Source organism: Vicugna pacos, chromosome 3, assembly GCF_048564905.1.
Source record: "Vicugna pacos chromosome 3, VicPac4, whole genome shotgun sequence".
In the NCBI taxonomy this organism is placed as follows: Eukaryota; Metazoa; Chordata; class Mammalia; order Artiodactyla; family Camelidae; genus Vicugna; species Vicugna pacos.
In genome coordinates this window covers 80,207,739-80,230,507 of record NC_132989.1, presented here as the reverse complement: position 1 = coordinate 80,230,507, position 22,769 = coordinate 80,207,739, and the positions used below count along the sequence as shown (strand labels likewise).

General features: G+C 37.8%; 1 protein-coding gene across 2 annotated transcripts in view; it reads left to right on the top strand.

Moving 5' to 3' along the window:
• The window catches only part of ZSWIM6 (zinc finger SWIM-type containing 6), a 177,696-nt gene that overhangs the window by 57,063 nt on the left and 97,864 nt on the right, over positions 1–22,769 (top strand). Inside the window, exon 1 of one of the 2 annotated variants that reach the window (XM_015240739.3) lies at positions 12,838–12,908. The exons of the other annotated variant lie outside the window; for it this stretch is intronic. Within the exon in view, the coding sequence (XP_015096225.1) occupies positions 12,905–12,908 (4 nt within the window). The 5' untranslated portion in view covers positions 12,838–12,904. Of the gene's footprint in view, positions 1–12,837; positions 12,909–22,769 lie in introns of those variants that run through there. 2 annotated transcript variants of the gene reach the window in all.

Here is a 22,769-nt window from a genome sequence, read left to right as displayed (position 1 = left end):
TGTGCATACTTTTTATCTTGTAGTTTATACTTTGTAGTAGAATTGCCTTAGTTGTATCAATTTTTATGACCTTTTCTTTGTTTGCTATATTACCAAAAAAAGCTTTAGTGTAAATGTTTCCAAAATAATATCATGGCCCAAATGTCCCATTAAGCTCAGCATTTTATGAATCAGTAAGACCAATCCCATCTTTCCTTCCTGTCATTTTTTGGTCCTTATCTCATTCTTTCTCCCCCAAGTAAATGCATGTCTATGCTTAAGTATATACCCATGCTGATACCCAGTCTTCTTTTTCTCACCCCAGTTCTGGGGGAAAACATCCCAGAGGTCTTACAAAGATGGGACAGAGTTCTCCTATTATTTTGTCACTCTTAAAATATCCTTTATGGGACATGTACATCCTGAGTTAAGATAGCAATTAGTAGATATATCTGTGTTTGAGATGTTCTTTAGTGTAAAGTATTAAGCAGTAATAGAGCACACAACCTGTAGAGTCAAAGGATCTTATTTTGTGAGGATTAGAAAAGATGACTGTATCAATTATAAGTACATTTGGGGAAATGGAGGATTCATTGGTGAGAATGATTTTGAAGATGTAGCTATAAATGCTTGAAATTTTAGTATAATTATTAGTTACAATAGAACTTTAAAAACTACAATGGAATTTTACCATTATATCACTTATTATCATGGGAATTTTGCTTTAGTTATATTTGGCTCCCATTTTATATAAAGCCTTTATCATTTGAATATAAACTTAAACTTTTACAGCATGGATTTTAGGAAGAGTATTTAGATGAATCTTCAGTGGTTCTATTTTTTAATATAGGAAATGCTATGTCCAGAATCTCTCCAAATGAAGGTGTTTTTAATGATTAACTTTCTGCAGAAAACAAGATACTGTATGGTTTCTAGATTACAGTGCTCTGGGGAGTGCATATGGAAATGGAACTCTGTTAGGATTCAATTTTATTAAATACATAAGGTTTTGCACCTTATGGTTAAGTATCCAGTTGCACCCAACTTAGGCAATTCAGTTATAATTTTTACATTAAGTATTACTTTGTCCCTATGGGCAGATTTAGAATTTGCATTGTTGGGTGTAATGTCTAATTTGTACTTTAGTTTATATATAGTTAAGTGTTACATTTAATGAACGAGAAAAATTAACTTAATTTTTGTACACAGTGTAATGGGCAGCATTCATTAATAATTTGAATGTATACTATGTGATAGGCCCTGGGAATATAGAAATGAATAAATCAAACAAAAAAACCCTGCTCTTATGTTGTACACTTAGCTAATAGTGGAGAATAGGTATATTTAGTTCTGTGATCCCATGATAAAATTAAGGGAGTAATTGTGTATTGCACTAGGAATAATATGCTGTTTACAAGTGATGTCACTTGCCAAGTTTACACATCTGATTTAGAGGAAACAAAGATTTCAGACTTAATTGAGGACACATGTATTTGTTATCTTTCTTGTGGTAACTCTTTCTGGTCTTTGAAGACTGTCTTGAAACCATCAGCAGAATTTATTTAAAAAAAAAAAACCCTCCAGTTGAGGCATTAATTTAAGATTGAGTGATTATTCACTGAGGCACAGTTTTCACATTACCAGAAATCTAGGGTTTTTAAGGTTCGGACCTCCCTTTGGGCCGTTAAAGCTATGGGTATTATTCATAAAAATAAAAAACTAAAATGTAAAAATGGCCTGGGGTTTCTAAACCGTGTGCTCTGTGGTCAGTCCCATTTCCCTTGATATTGAGCAGAGAGCCATTGTAAACAGGACCATTCTAATCCATATGCAGTTGGCAGCTTTAGTCTTTCACAGACTAACAAGTGAGACCACTGTGAGCCCTATAGCTCCTTTAGTTTTCGCATGGGTGCTTCATCACATGGAGGCTGGGGAAGGAGCAGCCAGGGAAAAGGAACACTTTGTCTTCAGACTTAGAAAGTACACTTGGAAAAGAAAAGAGAACCTTTTGAATAAAATCAGAAGGAAAAACATGCATGCAAACAAGATTCTGGAATTGTACAAAATAATACATACTCAGACTCTTTGCATGGGAGTTCAAAACTTTTTGGCCAGTTGTAAGATTTTTGTCATAAAAGGAAGCAGTTTTTAATGTTCAGTTCTTAGTTTCCAATCTTGTGAGCTTCCTGGTATTTAAGTAATATTTTTGACAATGAGAACAATTAAATTATGTGGGAATTTGGCCCCTAAAATTTATTTTCCAGTATCTTTCCCTGGATACAATTAGCTGTAGCCTTGTCTCCTAAGAGATGAATTAGATGACCCCATAAATTCTCTTTCATAGCCATCCAGGGGGATTTTTAAAATATTTTTTATACCACAGGAACACCCCCTCCCTGTTTTCTCATGTATCGGTTGAATTTTAAAATGATTACATTTTTCTTGTTCTCTGTGACTAAATTTTACCTATTTTCCAATCTTTAGGCAAAGAATGGCATGAATTGGGACAGACGGAAAATCTAACAGGGCTTCTTCCCCCATCTCCTGAAGCTTGTATCGTGTCCACTTCCTTTATGACTACCACCCCACAGAGGAACTCCCATCCCTGTTTTTTTTCTCTTTGGTTCATATTTGTTGTTGGGCAGTGGACCTGCAGGTAGACAGGGACAGATGGGCTTTAAAGAGGGAACTCTGGTGGTCACTATTCCTGCACCTCTTGCTTGCTGGTCTTTTCTCCCATCAGCTGTCTCTTGTTTTTTCAGTGGCGAGAGACAGTAAATCCTAGAGAGGAGAGGTATTCTCACCATGTCTTTTATTCCCCTTTATGGCCCTGTCCCATCTTCTCCTTTTCCAAACTACGTCTTTACAAATCATACGTAGGGGAGTGTTTTGGGGTTTTGTGGTGGTGGTGGTTTTTGTTTGTTTGTTTTAACAGAATAGATTTCTGTTATCAGCTATTGTACTTCAGGAAGTGTGGGACTTGAGTACTGAGAATCTGAATATTTCTGGGTTATGCAGGTGCTTTGTTTGATTTGAGAATTATTAGATACCTGTGTACCTCAGAAACTATAGGAGTTCTGAGTCCTCAGTCATAAGAGTCCATACCAGTGAGACGTGGCAGATAGGGCCACAGGTACTAGGGGCTCATAAACTAACAGCCAAAGCTTCAGGAGTGAGAGAGCAGTTTAATTTAACTGAAATCATCCTGTTGTAGGGGTTGGTTTTTACAGTATCATACTTAAAATATGTTAGCTTTGTCCTCTTTTACATTCCTTTTGATTTGTAAGTTGATAGAAAGCTGCACTTGAAGATGTGATGGGTAAGCTGACATTGTCACCCCTGCCCCCCTAAAAAGGGTAAGACTAATAAAAACTGTATACTTTGTTTGCATAAATGGTATATATAACTAGATTCTTTATATAGAGGATCTACATTGTTTTTCTTCATAATGATCCATCATTTTAGTATAGTGTTTCCTTAGTTTCTTTCATTTTCATATTAATATGGGAATTCTAAACATGTATTTTGATGGTATTTCTCTTTAACATTCTTTATCACCATCATCATCATATTGGAGAGCTAAAAGAGTTTATGAGGGGCTGACTCCTCAGAGGGGGAGGGAATTATAGAGGAAGTATCTTTTGAGCTGAGTCTTTAAAAGACAGAAGAAGTGAGTTTAGAGATTAGTATTCTCTGTTCTTAGAAGGATATTCCAGGTACAGGAAAATGTGAGCAAACGCAACAGGCATGTTTGAGAAACAGCAGGCCCTGCTCCCTTGGGGCCAAAGTGTAAGCTCCTTGAAAGAAAAGGGTAAAAGAGTAGATTAGGGGTAGCATGTCAGGAGCTTTAAAGTAATTTCTGTTTGGACTTTATTCTGTGTGTCATAGTTTTTATAGGGAAATGGGTTCCATAAATATAATTGTAGCACCACATCTTAGAAGGATAAAGTCTTTTATTTGAGTATTTCAGAACTTTAAAAACTGCATACTACGTGAAAGTGTCCGTATCATATGAAGAAAATACCTTTAAAGGCTTTCTCGTGACACAGTTTGTTGTCCTGTGACTCTGTGGTAGGCCTGTCCTGAGAGGACTGGGACTTGGGGCAACTGTGAAATAAATAATAGCCTCATCATACAGAGGACAGCTGAGCTGCAGTAGGGTCTTCTGCCTCTCCGGGCTTGGAGCTTCTCCCTGCTTTGGCAGATCTGTGTTCTTCTCCGCCGCCCTGCCCTCTTCAACTTGCCCCCTGCCCTCCCCTCCCATTAACTTACCAGTACTTTGAACCTTGGGTCTGAAGGTCTCTGTCATCTTGCTATCCCTTGTAGGAAACCACGTGCCTAACCTGATGAAAACAGCAGATTCTGCTATGTTTTCAGCAACTGATGATTGTTGCGAATTACTGTCTTTTAACATCTCCTTAAAGTTAAACCTGTGTGCTTAATAATTTGTATACTTAATAGCATAAGTGTTTAACATGATGGTTTGTATAAATGTAAAACCTAGGAATTTTATAAAGACCTGGTGTAATAATTGCTAGCAGATAAGAAGGTCAAAAACTAGTTGAAAGGACTAGTTCACCCTCAGTCATCACTCATCCTTTAGAGAATATTCCTTAAAGGGTACATTAGAAGTCATAGTTGTCTACAGTCAGTATCAAAATTTTGCTTTAACAATATTCTTTTAACATTTAATAATTTTTGGTTATTATCTGAAGTCTTTATGAAGACTAAAAGTACCATAATGGGTCAGGAGTAATGTTTCTGAATGGATATTTATTTTCAGAAAGCCAATTACTTTGAAATCACATTAGATACTATTTCAGTACAGTTTTTTAAATGTAACATAGTTTTTTCCCCACAGATTAGTTTTCCAAAAATAAAAAAATTTGTAACAGTGGTGTGGCAAAGGATCTGGGATCTGGGATCTGGGACCGCAGCGAAATCAAGGAGAGCCTCTTCATTTAGCATGAAGGAAATAGAATCCTCAGGCACTGCTAGTGGGACGGTAAGAGGTACAACCCCCACTGAAGGATTGGTTTGTGTGAAGGCATCTCTCAAAATTTCAGGTACACGTTTGCCTTGACCCAGCGATTCTCCCATCTAGGAATTTACTCCAGGAATATAGGCATATAGGATTTTCAATGTGGCTTTATTTATAATAACAAAAAAAAAGGAAATTGCCTAAATGCATGTATACAGGGGACTGGTAAATATTGTAAATTGTGGTGGAATTCCTTGCAGTTCTAAAAAAGAAGGAAGCAATGGAGAAAAAGAGCACTTGTGGTGTTTACTATTTGTGTAAAGAGGAAGAAAACAGATTATATTTGTGTTTCCTTCTATGTAACTAAACTACTCCTGAGTGAATACAAGGGAATTAAATCACATTAGTTTTCATGGAGTGAGACTTGGCTGAATGGGGGCACAGGGTTGGAGGGAGAGTTTTGTCACTGCAAATACTCTTTTGTTTTGTGTTTGGAGTTTTGAAAGTATTAGTTCTTGAAAAATAAGATCTAAGAGGTAAATTATGAAGGAAGAGTCTTGAAAAATTTAATCATTAAAATATGTTGTTTTAATAAAATGTTTTAGTTTGCTTGCTTGAAAAGTAACATTGCTCTAAGGGGGAAAACGTAGGCCGTTTAGGGGAGGCATGTGTGTTTAATTAAATTGCTTCTTCAACAATATTAAAAATCAATCAGTTGTGATTTGGGTAGAACATATTAAAACCCTGTGGGAAACCGGTTTGCTCTGAACTTCTACCGGGAAGAGAAGGGGTTAAAGGTGTGATGCAGGTAAGGGAAGGGTTAAGGGTATTATGCAAGCTGTTAAGTAAAAAGGAAGTGCATTACAAAATGCTGAGCTCAGGAGTCTGGCTGCCAGCCAAGCCTTTGCTTTCTACACTACAGCTGAGGGCTTTCGAAGCTTCCCACCAGTGGGTTTGTCTGAACTGTTTAGGAATGCGGCCGCGGTCGCCAGCTGACGTCAGCGCCGCCGGTTCAGCGGAGGGCCAGAGCCCGGACTGACAGCGTGGGGGGCGGGGCCTCCGTGTGACTGACAAGGCTGGGGGCCGGGCGGCGTGTGTGTGACTGACACAGCGGAGGCGGGGCGCCGCTCAGCTTTGCGGTTGCTTAGTGAATGTTAAATTCGGATTATAGATTTTCCTTGTAGTAAGGTGAAAGACTCCCCTCCCCCCGTCGTTTTCGAAAGCCAGGGTTCTGTGTTGCTCCAGTTTAAATAGTAAGTATAAGCATAAAATTAAATATTTATAACTTACATATCAAATTGTCGAATTTCATGGGCCATTTTGTTTTTGTTTCTGAGAGGGAGCGAAACAGTAAAAACTACGGTGGTTTGCAAGAGGAGGAGGGAGGGGCCAGAGAAGATGATTTTTGCTGGATATGAGGTTCTTGATTTTTTTTAACCTAAAGTCCATTTTATTTCAGAATTCATTCGAGAGAGAAATTGTAAAAACTTTCAAATGCAATTCTGTAAAATGAAAGATCGAAAAGGAGAAATACTGTGTGGAAAACTGCCAGTATTGAATACAGCTCTGTTAAAACCACCTATGGGCAAGATAGGTTTGGTTATTGCTGCTGATGCATTCTTCATCCCTTAGAGAAAAATGTGGGTTTTTTCTGGGGACATCTTACAAAGATCATGTTTAAATCTGCATAACCCTCTCCCGCTTATCTCCTGTTTTCATATGATTAATTTTACTTTTAAAAACCTGTGTTACTCTCAACTATCTGTTAATTAGATCATTTTGCTTAGTCATATCCAAGTTTTGTTAATCTTCTGGTTCTTAGTTAATGTGAGTCATAGTCAGAAATGCAAGTTATTAGCTTTTTGTGTGTGTGGAGGGGGATCTGCAGGAATGAGAAGTGTGGGTGGTGAGCGTGGAGTGAAATACAAATTTATAAACAAGGATTTAAAGAGAGCCACTAAACTTCATGGAAAACTTTGTTACTTGACCAAGCCAATAAAGGAAGACTTTCAAGTGGCTGCTGAAGTTATCTGGTATAGTTAATTTAATTGACTCAATTTGAGTAGCTGTTTCAGGGACCCCAAATTTATAAAAGAATGTTGTTATGACTTTCGATAGAGGAAGTTTTAGCCTTTCACGAAAGGAAGGCTTAATGCTTATTTGTCTTTCTTGTTAAGAAGCTGCTTCTGCATGATCTTGATCACTTCCTTAGGCATTGATGGCAGTCACTTCCTGCAGTCAGTCGCTGTAATTGCACCTATGTGTAACAGCCCAGCTAAGGTAAAGTTAGCCTACAGACCAGGAAGAAAAACAACAACAACAAAAAACAGGACAGAAAACCCCCCCAAAAAATCAGGACCTTCTTTGGCAAAAGGCAATGTGCTCAGCCCTAAATTGAGAGTTCCACAGAAATGAAGTGTTCTGAGTTTGTGAATACTATCATGATAATTGATCTATTTTTCTTTTAAACATCAGGCTAGACTTCAAGAATTTGTGTATTTTACTTAGATACCTTTGGCAATGATACACTTCATCCAGAGTAATAAAAGTATAAAGAACTATAAACTATTCTGTTATATTGGGTTCAAATATTAAGGTTATTTCATTTAACACATGGAATATCCAACAGGAATATTTGATGCATTGAATTAGGAGAGAGGTTATGAATTCTTGCTTTAGTCAGCAGTTGCATGACTTTGTTCATTCACTTTTGACCTCACTGTGTCTTGGTTATTTTAGGGGAAATACTTTTATTTTAGGGGAACTTTTGAGTTCCCCCATAAGGGGACTCAAGGTGGAAAAAGGCTATTATCAAAACAAAAGTATTCTAAGCAGTAATACAGTATGGTTGGGCTCCCTAGGAATAAGGCAGCAGAAGAAATGAGGACCTGCTGTGAATGCTCACTAGTCTCTCCATCTCCTTGCCTGTGTAAAGCAACCCAGCATCACTGTTGTACAGTCCTCACTGGCTCTGCCCTGTGCTCTGGGAGTGAAACCACGAGTGATTTGAGTGTGGATTTAGATTAGAATTTCCTTTCTTTGTTTTTGCAAAAATAGTTATCATTCACTTCTTCTAAGATAAAAGCTCTTCAAAATACAGAGTAAATGCTTATGTCTTGTTATTTGAGCCTGTGTTTGAACTCTCTAGAAGAAAAGTATGACTTAATCATCTACTTTTTAAGCTCTTTTAATACCAACTAAGGTGAGCACATTTTGAGTTATAAAGGATAGGAACATGGCAGAAATTGCTGCCCAGCAGTCTTGATGTTAGTGAAGAAGGGCCTTTTTTGTTTGAAGTGTTTGCCCAAAACTGCAGTGTGTTTTTGCTGCCCAAATACTGTGATATATTTCAGGGAGTTTCAACTTTGTCTTTAATTAGAACCCTTTAAAATTACTTTTGTCTAGTTAACCCATGTTTTAAAAGGTATTGTCTACAAATACATTTGCATTCGTAATTATTGCATTATTCAATTAAAAAGACATTATAGGAGAAAATATTGAACAGCCACAAATAATTAATATAACCACACTCTGTTGATTTAATTCCAGCTCACAAGGGAAAAAAAAGATGTTTATTAGCCTTGTAGCTTCCCGCAGTCAACCTTTAGTTTCTATTAGATGATTTGAAACTTCGGGCAAAAATGTATATACTTTATTACTGTTTCCAATGAACCAATAGGGGATTGTGGCTGGGGCTCCTACACTTGAGACCTCATAATTAAAAGAGAAGAACCTCATGGGAGAAAGTTGAGCTACTTTACATGCAGGGATGAAACTATTGGGTGGATCAGGATTTCAACTATCATAGTTCAGATCTAGCGCCTTGTTTATTTGGAATCGGATGAGGGAAAAGCAGCATTCTTGGTTTAAAGATCCTGTGATGGCTCAGGCATAGTATTATGGTTTCAGTATGTTTCAGAGCTTGTATTTAGAAATTTCCCCTCCTGTTTCCTTGCATATCAGAAATTAGTGATGTGAAGGCATTTCTTTTTATGTTATTTGGAGCAGCTGGCAGCACATTTGTGTCTTAGTTCTGGTTAGTGTTTTAACTGTTTGCATATTCCTTTTATGGGCTACTTCTTGGCTTCTTTTGAGATGGAATTGAAGAGAGCAAGTTCAGCCCTGAAAACAGATTGTCAAAACCAGAAAAGAGGCACATTGTGCTCAGTTTTCAAAACTCTTCTGTTAATCTGTGTTTTGGTTTCTAAGAGCATTGCTGAAGAATCTGTTTTCTCATGAGTGTCCATCTTGAATATTAAATTTAAAATGGTTTATTGTGAATTTCCTCTCATTTAGGTTGATTTCTCATATGGCTTCTCATCTTACTGTTGAAGGTGTTTGTAACTAAAATTTATTTTCTGTTCCCATTCATTCATTCTTTTCTCAGATATTTTTTGAACGCCTACTGTGTGCCAGACTATGTAAGGTGCTAGGTACATATTGCTGAATAAAATCAGTTCTCTCACAATCTAATGGAAATTAGCATTAGCTTGCATTCTAATGGAAATTAGAGATCATAAATTTTATCTGACAGAAGTTCCTGAGGGGAGAAGGAACTGATATATACAAGGAATTGAAAGGAGCCCGACATGGGTGGTGAACTAGAGGAAAGTGAGGGGAGAGTGATGCCTGATGGGGTAGGAGAATTGGGCAGGGCAAGATCCTGTAAAGTGTTTCTAGGCAATTGTAAGGAGTTGGGTTTTATCCTGAGTCCGGTAGGCGGCCACCCTCCTATTGCTGTGTGGAGAATAGGTTGGTAAGGGCAAGCATGGAAGAAAGCTTCCAGTGAAGAGGGTGGTTGCAGTAGTTCAGCCAATATTAGCTTGGACTAGTGTGGGGCAGTGGAAATGAAGAGCAGTGTTTAGTGATGAAATTAGGTGTGGTGGGTGAAGACGAGGAAAGAATCGAATTTGGATTTGCATCTAAGTTTGCGCTCTTCATCAGGGAGGTCAGGTGGGTAGAGTGGCTGAGATCCTTTTTTCTTTTGCTCTATATGATTAGCTGTGCTTTTAACATTTGAAGATACAGGATTTTAACTTTTATTTGTTGAGTATCTTATTAACTCAGACCGAATTATTTAACAGTGGGAGACTTCTGTTTCCTCTGTGAAAGAGGAGATGCCTTACAGTAGTTATACAACAGACAACCCCCAAACTGAAGAACTCAGCATGAAGGAACTCTGCTGTGCTCATTAAATATGATTGGGAGGTATATAAAATAAGGCTGTGTTTGTTTCAGAGGAGTGAATACTCTACCTCTTTTGATTAATTGATTTTTAAAATTTCTTTGCTTATTTTTATATTCTTTTTCCCTAAAGAGTTTTGGATGGCTTAAAGAAAGACATACTACAATAGAAATTAAAAATAACAAGTATAGAGATCTGTCAGTTGACTAGTTTATGAAAATTGAAAGTAGTATATAGGTTTATTATTGGAATAGTGTTAGTTAAAATCAGGACATTGTTCCAGTCTCAGTACATTCCTGTACTAGATAGAAGGTTGGAAAGTTGGTGGTTTATGATGCTATTTTTCATTTCTGCAGATGATGCAATTAACTTATGCATAGTAGGAACTGCCCTTGACTTGTTTTTCTGGCTGATATGTCCAGACTTTCTCATGTGATTCTCCTTAAAACTAGTTGCACATTTATGATAGAGCCACTTAATAATATTTGTGACTGTGAAACAGAGCAAATAATGCTTCATTTGGCACTTTTCTCTAAGTAGGTGAGATACCTGATTATATAGACTAGATTGGATTGGAAATGCTGGGTTTAGTCCAAGAGAAGACTTTCTTGAAGGTGGGGGTATGGCAAATAGCGTCACAGGATAACAGAACCAAGACTTCTAGTGATAGAGACAGAAGTAACAGAAACTACAACAAAAATTGTACTCTGTTCTTTGCACTATGCTAATCCCTTTCTCTGCGTTATTTTATTCAAACCTTAATCCTCAAAGGAGGCTGTAAAATAGATGGTGTTTGAATCCTCATTTTATAGGAAATCGGGAGCTCAAGGATGTAGAGCTGCTAACAAATCCCAGAGTTGGGACTTGAACTCAGGTTTGACTGGCTCCAAAGCCCATTCTCTCATTCGCTGTTCTCTATGGCTGGAACACAGAACTAACTTTCTGTGTTTCTGCAGGCTTTTCTGGAGTAATGTGGTAAACAGAGAAGTTAATGTGGTGGAGCTCAAATAGGCTTTTGCTTGTTAGTTTAGAAGCTGAAATGTATGAAGTCTTTAAGTTAGTTTAGAGGTATTTTGAATGTTATAAAAAGTGTTATTTAAATGTATGGCACAGAACTACTTAAGATAGAACTACTTACTGATTCCTATATAATAATATCTTTGTATGTTGGGATGGATATGAAGTGAGAACTGGGATTGGCCGCATAAAGTTTCTGGGCCCCATTTCTCTACAACTCGTAGATGTCACAGTTAGGAGATAGCATCTCTAGTCACCTAAAAGCCATCTTTCAGTATGTGTTGCTGGATGAGCTCGAGTCAGTTAACGTATTTGCTACATTCTACCCCAGAAAGAATTTTCTTTTTTCTTCCTTTTTTTTTTGATTTGTTTTAAACAACTGAGAACTTTAAGGGCAAAAGCCTTCATAAAAAATTTACCAATGAAAGGTAATGGGATCTTAAGTTATTCAAGATAAGCTTATCAGGGCTTGGAATACCAGCAGTCTGATTTTACTGTAAAACCAAAAGCACAGATCATAATCTATGTCTAACCTTCTTATGTATGGATTGGGTAGAGGAAGAATGCAGTTCCTAGGAATCACTGGGAACAAAAGAACAAATGGAAGTAAGCTCTCTGCACATGAGCTTATAGAACAAAAGGCATTCCTTTGCTGCTCAGTGAGTCCAAATGCTGGGAAGGAGTAGAGAGAAAGGAAGCGGAAAGGCTTGGTTCTCACAGTGCTTGCTGTTCTACCTGCTGATACCTCATGGTGGCCCCCTGAAGATGAATCACCTCTGGTTACCCTTGGGATTTCCCTGTCAGTGAAACTTTTCTTCGTATAGCTTCATCCCCCCCCCCCCCAGGAACTGTGAGACTTCTTGAAATTTTTAAGAATTTTAGATAATCCAGCAGTAATTTCCAGGAGCCTCAGGCTCTGATTATCATGCTGCTTTTGAACTTTCTCCTAGCTGATTATATACCTCATACACGTCTGATCTCCTCCTGGAGGTGTGATAGCATCCTGTTTCTTGACTCTCTCAGAAGTGATGAGTGACCAGCAGGTAGCCTTTTAGCCAGGTGATTAGGACCTCATGCCAAAGAGACTGTGTCAAAGATTTGTTCCCTTTAGGTCCATCTCTGACAGTTGAGCTGTGCTATCTTCTTTGGCGTCACTTAGCCCACTAGCACTAGCCTGCTGTCACACTTGCATCGCAAGATAGAATTAATTGAAATGATAGGTCGTCAAAGGTAAGTTACTAAGACTAGAAAAACACAAAGCCCATGTGAAAGAACAGAAGCTGAGGGAAGCGAGCAGGTGTGAAGAGAATGAATGAGAAGGATGGACAGAAGGAGTCAGGATCCTTACCTTTGTTAGCATCGGCCTGTGGATTAGGTGAAATTAGGATGGAACACAGTTGTAGGAATGGAAAAGATTCAGTTCACAAGGCACTCATTTCTTGTCTCTGCTAGAGTGTCCTACCTCAGTACATATTATCTACATTAAACAGGTTAAGAAGATTTCTAAACTAAAATTACTCAAATGTGCCAACTAAACGCCAACTGAAATTATTCAAGTTCGGTTTTAAAAGTGGATTTTTTTGAGTATAAATAAATCCAAGTTCCCAGTGAAGCCTTCACATAGGTAGAAAAGCTGTTTGTTCTTTTCTTATGAATATCTTTTTCAGATACTGTTAGAGGAAACAGATTCAGAACTGTAGAACACAGGAGCTGGAAGGACTGTCTGAGAGACTGTGACTTCAATGTGTGAGTAGAGTTTGAAAGATAAGTGAAAACCAAAGCTAATCCAAAAAGGTGCATATTAGCATGTGCCTTTTTCCTAATGTTCCAGGTTGTTAACAGTGTAAGTGAGTATATCCTTACTTCTTAAAAGTGTACTTTATAATATGCACAATTAGGAAGGATTTGTGTTTTGAAATACTAGAAATATTAGAAATGAATGTCTTTTTCTATTCTTAAAGAATTGGTATACTCAGAATTTTGGAAAATGGGTGGATTGTTGATCTGTAAAATTTTCAAGTGGATTGTACGTATCACAGTTTTTGCTATGGCATAAGCCAAATATGTGATTTTCTTAAATGGAGGCTCTAAGAATGACCTTGAACCCAACTGAAAACCATTGAGGATATCACTGAATGGTGGAGTTTTACAGCTGGAAGTTAGTTTAGAGGTTGATCTAATCATCATATCAATTTACAAATGAGAAAACTAAGGGAATGAGAAATTAAGTTGGTGTGTAGAGGGCTAAACATCTAGTAGTCAGAGAGAACCAAGGCCCCATGCTCTTGACTTGCAGTTTGTTTCTGTTATCAGCACCGGTAAGGTGCTTTGAACATGGATAAAGCTAAAGGAATAGAAAACAACAGTTGCTTTTGTTCATGACACATTTTGAAAAATCTCGATAATTTTAACACAAAGAAGGATTTGATGCCAAACAAGTCTATCACTTCTATTTAACTGAAACCTCCTAGTACCTTGCAAAATGAATGACAGGGTAAGACACGGAAACAAATATTTCAGAAGGAAGTAGTATGGATGATGGGAGGAATATGGATGTGATACTTACTGTAAGGACAGAGACAAGAATATGGCCTTTAAGATACTCCTTTGAATTCTTCGTTGTGTGGGTGAAGTGTTGTAATTCAAGAAATATGCCTAGTTTGCTAAGACACCTTGCCTTTCACATCTATCAGCTCCTGTTTATAATTTAGTTGGATTAGTTTCCATATAGAGTGATGAGCTCTTTTTTCCCAGGAAAGCCACTGTGTCCTATAACATAGAGTTGAGTTCCTTGCCCTTCATAGTTTATACCATCAGCAGCCCGGACTTCTACAGTCACTCAATAGATTTGGCTGACCGGAGAGTTTACAAAGATGGAAAGATTATTCTGTAATTATCTTTTGATTGTATTACTTTTGCTGGCTCCATTCTAGTTCACATGAGCCAGTGCTGTGCTCTGGCCTCACTATTTATTTGATTTTCTTTTTCATTTGTGTTTAAGGCTACAATACTAAGATGTTAACATTAAGTTCTGCTTCCAGTCATCAGGGGTCTAACTGTGCCGCCCATTAAGGTAGCCACTACCACATGTGACATTTAAATTTAAATTAATTAAAATTAAATAACATCAAAAGTTCGGTTCGTCAGTTACGCATTTCAAGTGCTCTAAGTATATATGATTAGTGGCTACTGTATTAAACAGCTCATGTGTAGAACATTTCCATCATTGTAGAAAGTGCTATTAGACACCGCTGGTCTGGACTGTCATTCTGCATCCGCACACTAGAAGCCTGTCTGAAAGCCCCTCAGGACAATGGTAGTATACAGCTACTTCTGTCTGGTTGGATTCATTACAGAAGAAGACCTGTAAGAATGGGCTGATCGGGGCTAGAGTCAGGTGTGCAGCTGGATTAGAGGTAACCATGGTTTTATTAATAGGAAGATCCTGGAAATTGCAGTCAGAAGATCTGGATTGAGATCCAGCTCTGCTTCTTAGTGTCCATAGAGACTTTGATGTCTTTAAACTTCAGTTTCTTCACTTGTAAAATGAGGATCATATGTCACAAGATTGTTGTGTCAAGTGAATTGGAAAGTACTCAGAAAACTGTAAAGTCTATACAAGTATTTTTATGGTCTGTAGGAACTACATGTACCAGCAGTATTAATTTGCAATAGTAATCTTTAAATTCTGTTATCCTTGCTTCAAAGGTATATCACACTGAACTGATTGATGGAGAACTAGACTATACAAAGAAGCCAACAAGTGCTTTAGAGATCACCAAATAGTCTAATGACAATATAGGATTAGGTTATGGATCGTGTTAAAGACCTACAAAATTATACTAGTGCCCCAGCTTCTTATGGGATGTGTATCTAAAGGTTCTAACAATGTTATAGACATTTCACTTGCTCCTGGACCAGTAAGTGACTCACTTAACATCAGGTGAAAGGAAAGATCATTTATAATAAGGTTTTTTAATGTTCTCTGTAGAGCAGCTTCTAGTATTTTAACAAAGTGTGTATTTTTTTTCCTGGTCTCACGGAGAGAGTATGGTATTGGGCACTGTAAGTTGCAGTGGAGCAGAGGCTGCTGGGGAGTGGGGTGGATTGTGTGTGGGGAGGAGCACATTAGACCAGAATGACTTGGCCGCTGATTATTAAAAAGCAGTTATAGACATTGCATTTGTCCTAGTTTCTTGCCTTAGATGAATAGAAACAAAATACCTGAAGCAACTTATTGTTAGTAAAGAATACAAGTAAAATCTTCAGCAAGTGATATTGCTATGAATCAGCTGGTACCACACAGATGGTAAGTTTCACTTTGTTTATTCCAACCCTACATTCCACTGTCAGTAGGATGGTTATCTATGCATTCAGCTCTGCACAAATTGTACAAGCCAATGAGTCTTCTGCCCAGAATCATAAAATGAAAGCAAGAATATTAGAAACCAAAAACATTTCATATGTTTAAAAGTTGAGCTTTTTGTTGTTATGAATTTTCCCGTCAGTTTAATACTGAATTTTGACACTGGCTGACAGCATTTTACTCCTCCAAGGCCACCTCCTCTATGAACCTTTATTCCTTCCTTGCCCCTCACCCTCTGTCCCCCACAAATGAGCTGCCCTTTCTCTGTATTTTCTTAGCACTTTGCTTATACTTACACTACTGCCAGCTGTTTCTGCCTCTCTTACCTATAGTGATAGTAAATTTTTGAAGCAGGCAGGATGTTATGAGTTGCTATCTCAAGACTATAGTTTTCAAAGAAAGACAAGGACTGTCATGAAGGAGAGAAATTAAAATTAGCTGTGCGGGTTCTGAGGGCAGATGTAGGACTGGGAGTGGAAATTAGAAGGGGATGAACTTTAATGTAAGGAGTATCTTTTTCCATCTTTCTAAAAATAAAAGGAACTGCTTAAGTATTTGAGCTGAGGCTAGATAACTGCTTACCGGAGATGATGTTACAGGGATTAAGATATAAGGCAGAGGGTTTGATTAGGTCATTTTTGGTAATTACTAGCTCTGAGAGAATTATGATCATATTTATTGGGAACTTCAGGACAAACCTAAGGGAGAACATAAACATGTGGAGAATGTCTCCTGAGGTAGGGCATAGAGAAGGAACCAGGACTCAGACCCAGGCCTCCCTCAGAGAGAACAGATGCTGACAAGGACTCTTGGCTCTCTCCTCAGGCACTTCAAGATCCGTTTTAATTCATTACCTTTAATCTTGAGCTTCATCCTGGTCATTTCCCAGGGTCATGGTAACGTCAAAGAGAAAACCTCCCTTTTAGATTTGTTCCAGCTCTGGTGCCAATAGCCTATCCATGCTTGGGATCATTCTTGTTGGGGAGAAGTGGATTATGAATGCGGATCCTGGAGTCAGTCTGCCTGGGATTGAATCTTGTTCTGTGCAGCTTTCAGCAAGTTAATTAAGTTCTCTTCGGTGCCTCAGTTTTCTGGTCTGTAAATATTAGGGAATATCTGGGAATAATATCATTTTATCAAAACTAAGACCATTGATTATAAGAAGGACCATTGCTTTACCACTAATAGAAAATATCCTGTATACTTAACTATAATCCGTTGTACCGTTGATGTATCTCAGTTTCAGAGAGTTAAAATAGAGGAAAAACCTACCTGTTAGGGTTGTTATGAGGGTAATTGATATTTTCAAAGCATGTATACTTGTAGTGTCTGATACAAAATAAGCATTCCAAGTGTTAGCTCTTCTTTACTGTTGGACCTGTTCTAGTTAGAAAAGTTAATTTAGTCATCTAGTCAGCGTTCATGGAGCACTGTGCTTGGAAGACACTGCAGTTCTAGACCACAATCCCTGCTCCAAGAGACCTCATGTTCTAATTATGGAGAAACTCAGGGAAAGAGAGACATACTCATACATCCCAGGAGTAGGGACATAACTTTTGTTGGGAGAGTCAGGAAAGGGTTCACAGACGCAGTGGCATTAAGCTTAATCAGGAAGCTTGAGGAAGGGCTCACCAGAAAGAGAAGGCCGTCAGAGAAGGCCATTCCAGGAGAGGGAACAGCATGTGCAAAGGCACAAAGCTTATAATCAGCATGGCTGGAATGTTAAGGGTGTGGTGGCAGTAGATAGTAAAGTGGAAGAGGTAAACTTCCTCAGATTTTGAAAGGTTTTGTGTATCGAGCTAGGGAGCCTGAACTTTACATTCTGTCCAGTAAGATAAGCATATAACTAGGGGTTTTAAACAGTGGGGTGATGTGAACAGAATAGCTCTTCTTTCTTTCTATTTTGTTATTATATGTTTATGCCTTGTAGGATCTGCTCTTTTACATTTAGCTATGGAAATGTGGAGGCTGCTTTTAAAACCTTTGGCACAGGTACCTTCTGTGACACAGTAAGGCTGCTCAGGTCATTGTGTAATGTGTAAGGTTGTTAAGATGATAATATGATGAAGTCTGGTTTTCACAATGCTATATAAATACAAACACTATATTTACCAAACTAAGCGGCAGAGTACTGGAGTGATGCATATAAACTTTTTATATTAAATTTTTTTAATTTGATAATTTCAAACTTACAGAAAAAATTATACACATAATAATAATTAGAGAATATCTGTAAACTTTTTGCCTCTATTCACTTGTTAACATTTTAGCCAGTTTGCTTTATCATTTGAGTGCTTTTGTCTTGCTTTCTCTCCTCCTTCCTCCTTCCTCTCCTCTCTATCTCCTTACCCCCACCCCTCTCCCACACACAGTAATTTTTTCTGAGCCACATGGGAGTGAGTTCCATGAGGACATTGTCTTACAAAGCCCTAGCAGATACACTACAGTTGTCATCTTCTGCAAATTTGACACTTATAAAAACTTAACTAATTTACTGTCCATATTCCAATTTTGTCACTTGATCTAATAGTATTCTTTATAGGACTTTTTTTTCTTCCTTCAGTAATGGGATCCAGTCTGGGTCAGGTATTGCATTTAGTTCTCTTGTCTCTTTAGCCTCCTTTAATATGGAATATTTCCAAAGACTTTACTTTTGTGATAATTGACATTTTTAAAGAATAGAGTCTCCCCCTTTTTCTTATGAAACATTCCTTATATAGGATTTTTCTCCTGTTTTCTCATGATTAGATTCAGGCTATGTATTCCCAGCCCAAATGCTACATAAGTAATATGGTCCTTCTCAGAGTGTCACTCTGGAAGCACAAGAAACCCATCTGCCCCTCATGGGTAGTATTAATTGTAATCATTATTTGGTCAAAGTGTTTTCCAGTTTCTTCACTATATGGTTATTATTTTCACCCTTGGAACTAGTAAGAGATCTGTGAGGAGTTACTTTAAGACCAAGAAAATATCCTGCTCCTCATTAAAATCTCTTCCTAGAGTTGGCATCCCTTAATGATTCATGCTTGAACTAATCTTTACTGCAGTGGTTGCAAAATATTTAAACTGTCTATATTTTTTAAGTTTGATGTTTATATGTATTCCAAGGTATGCGTTTCTTTTCTAATAGTAATCAACTATTTTTATAGAATTCTTATCTTAAATTGTTAAACTTTTTATATTTACTGTGATTCTTTCTGACTCGGTTCATAAAACTGGAAATTTATTGTCCATACCACTTCGGCCATATTGAGAATTCTTTTTCCAGCTACTGAAGATGGATGGCTTCCTTAGTTTCTGTGTACCTGGATGATGGCTCCTGGATGGGTTAGGTATGAGCCTGTTTGTTTTAATATTATCAGTGGAGACTTCACAGCTACAATGGGCAGTATATTAAGGGAGCTCTAATTTACATAGAACTTTCTTAATCTTTTAAAAGACATTTGTTCTGACTCAGCTATTAAAATGTCACATATTTCTTGCAGAAAGGAGTAAGGCACAGGCATGAATGCTACTGTGAACTTAAGTTCTTAGCCTGGTTTGATTCTGCTTACTGCAGTTCGTGCTGTAGTCATTTTTCCAAGTTTTAAAAGCTATTTTAGTGGTTCTCTTTAGGCTACTTTATTTTTCAAAATTACAGGGATGTCAGAAATATTTGAAGGGATGGAGAACATGGTCCTATTTCATTAGGTACCTTCATATTGTAACCTCTGTTGCTTTGGCTTACAGGTTTTTTTGCTTAAATCTTTTTTTTTTTCCCTTTCCGATATGCTCTCAGTCATGGACCTCTCCTATTTGCCTTCAGGATAGCTCCATGCTTTTTAAAGACTGGCCTGTGCCTCTCACTTTGGCTGACTGTGTTCATGAGGAAGAGTCAGCTGTGAATGACTTACTACAGGCCCCTAGCTACTGTGATAAAACTAATTCTCAGTAGTTCAGAGAAGAAGGCACTTCATTTCTTACATCTTTATCATTTTATGTTTTGAGATGGCTGGGAAATGTCAGTTAAAGGCAACCCCTGTTTGTGAGAGGGACAGTCAAGTGTTGCCACTGCTTTAGGGTTCAGATTCTGAGACCTTTATTAAGTGCTTAGTTTGTATGAACCACTGCTCATGCCGGGGGTTGGGGTTCGTCACAGAAAGACTGATGATGTGCTTCTTGCCTTAGTCAAGTGGCATGACTCTCTTGCTTTTTTAAATGAAATTTATTTTAAGAAGTAAACCTAGAAATAAACAGTTGAACTAATCAGCTGGTTTTAATTGGAAATGTGTACACTGACATGGCTAATTAATACACATCAGAACTGACCTGTTTCATATAAATATGTTATAATAATTCTTTATATGGGCAATTAATTAAAGAATATTTGAGTTTTCTGGGTTTATTATAGACAATGACAACATTTATAAAATGTGGGCTGTAAAACTTGAGGTGGAGAATGTAAAAGGAAGGAGAGTGGAAGACAGGTAGGGCCACAATCCCCAGGCCCTCAATTTTCCTACAGAATATAGTCACAATTCTGATTTCACATAGAATGTGAGTCTTAACATAGGGGAATGCAGTGCTCCTACCTGTGCTTTAATGGCAGTCTAGAGTGGAGTGGCGAGGTGGTAGAGGCGAGGGGCTCATCTGTTAAGGTGAGAAGTGGAGACTGGTTTAGAGAAAGGGCACTGGGAATTAAGGTGAGGCAATGGATAGGACAGAGAATGTAGAGAAACGCCTTGCCAAGATCTACTGTGGCCAAGATGAGGACGATGAAGGAGTCTGATGTGACCGGGAAGTGTGGTGCTGGTTTTGACAGGAGATAAGTTGAGTGAGGTACCGGTGGATGTAAATATGTATTGTCCACATGGAGATAGCTAGCAAACACCTGAGCAGGAGGACTGGTCTTCAGAAGAAAACCAAGATGAAGATACAGACTTGGGAGCTGTGTGTGTGTGTGTGTGTGTGTGTGTGTGTGTGTGTGTGTTTTGTGGAAGGTGAGGCAATGGATGCTGTTGTCCAAGAAGAAGAAGGCTTACTCTGTGGTAAGAAAGGCCTGATGACAGTCCGAGGACAGAGTCACTGCTGAACTCTAGTAGGCACCAGTCATACTGTCATTTGTGTGAGTGGCACCCCCAGGATTTGTGCATTGGGGCCAATCCGCATGAAGGGCACTCAGATTTAGGATCATTTAGATCCATGAAAAGTGAATGGTATTGAGAAAAAGGTGTTTTGAGAGATTGGGGGAGAATCATGCCAATGCAGTATTGCAGAAGCTAAGTGAAAGGGTTTTTACAGAGTAGTGTCTGATGTTGTAGAGAGCTCAAGGAGAAAGAAGCCTGAGAGGAGTCCTTTGTGCTGTGCATTTATGAGATCGTTAATTACTCCCAAGAAAATTTTGACCCTGGAATGCTTGGAATGGAAGCCAGGTTGCAAGGGGTTAAGCAGTGAGAAGAGGAGAGGTGGGAAGTGGCTTGAGGAAGCAGCATCATTGAGACATGGTTATATGAACTAACTTCATAACATCATAGAATATGAAATAATTATTTTAAAAGAATTTTGCATTTTAAAGATTATTTTGAATTGTAGTTATGTTTTATAATTTTCCTCATTTAAAAAAATTTATAAAAATTTATAAAAATTTTCTGTAGTATTTCAGGAAATTAGTAATATTCTCAAATTTTATTTCCCATAGTGTCTTTATTATCTCATTAAATTACATATTAACTTTAAATATTATATTAAGTCCTGTATTTCCCATAATATTATAGAAGCTGGTTTGTAGTATTCCCAGTATACATCTGTAGAAAGCAAGCTGTAATGAAAATGAACCACTTTTGTAAGACTGTACAGTGAATTTCATACTTTTCATCCCTTGATCTTTCCAATGAAACCAAAGTGTTTTTTGATCTTGAGTGAATACTTATATAGTTGAAGGTTGTAGTTAGTAATGATGGCTTATATTTCAAATATATAGTGACATAGACTTGTGTTGAGAAGATAATATAGGAACTTAAGTAAAAGATGTTGTGCTTGAAAAGACAGTAGTGAATAAATTGGGAGTTTATTCTGTACAGTCATTGCTGATGTTTGGACAGAAGAGTTATGGATGAGAGGGAAGAACCTTGTAATTTGCCAGTTAGTGGGGTTTTTTCCCCCATATTGCTTTAAAGTTTGGCAATTTCAGCTACCTTCTTAATTATTCTGTTAAAGAATGAGGCTTAATTAAGCTATAGTCAGCATGTGTTAACATGGACATAAAATCAGTGTTCAGTTTGCCTTAGGAAAGTTTTGTGTTTCCCTTTTCTGTTTTTGTTATTGTTTTTTAGTCTTTTTTGGTACTTGGCTAAGACTGTAGTGGATTTTCCTCCTTTCTGTTTTTCTGAACTACATTAGCCATTCACAGAACAGAAGCAAATAGCCATTTTTAAAATTCATGTCTTCAAATGTTAATTTGATGCTTTGAGGCATAAATGACCTTTCTAACCAGCCCAGACTTGTCAAACAAAGGAATGATAGGAACAAGCTGCTGTTTGTTCTAATACAACAGGCTGTTTTTCACAGAGAATTTCAAAACAATTTTGCTTCCCTCTTCTCCAAAACAGTAAATTAAGCTTCAGCCTGTGTTGGTTTGAATTTAGGAAGAATTGTGTACACACTAGTGGTTCACTGGAATCCTGACCACCTGTGTACAGTAAACCTCGGGCTTCAGCTTGTAGAATCTTCACATGTGTGCAGTGCATGCCTGGCTTCTCGGGCTGATAACGGGCTCAAAGTTAAACCACCGGGGTCTTAGAGTGTTGGAGGAGAGAAAGGAAGACCAAAAACAGTAGGTGAGCAGAGTGAGGCATTGTTCATAGTTTTGTATTATTCTTGTTGCAATTAATTGAAACTAGTGAAATGAACCGAGGCAGTATTTTGGAACGATTGCTGGTCTTGGCACCAGAGGACTTGGGTTTTTGTCACAGCTTCACTGTTCACTTACTAGCCTAGGGCCCTGGTATGTCGTATAAACCTCAATGAGTTTATCTGTCAAATTGGAATAATACTGCTTGTCCTGCTCTGTTACCAACTCTGTACAAGGATATTTGTTGAGAGGCATCTATAAATGATGAATGTAAAAGTGTAAAAATCCTGTTGTACATTTGTCTCAATAATTATGATATTAACTTACTTATCCGCAGTTTGTTTTAAGTCTTGTCCACTGATACTAACTCTTCTTTTCCTGGATATGATGTAAGGAAGTTTTTAAGTTTGAG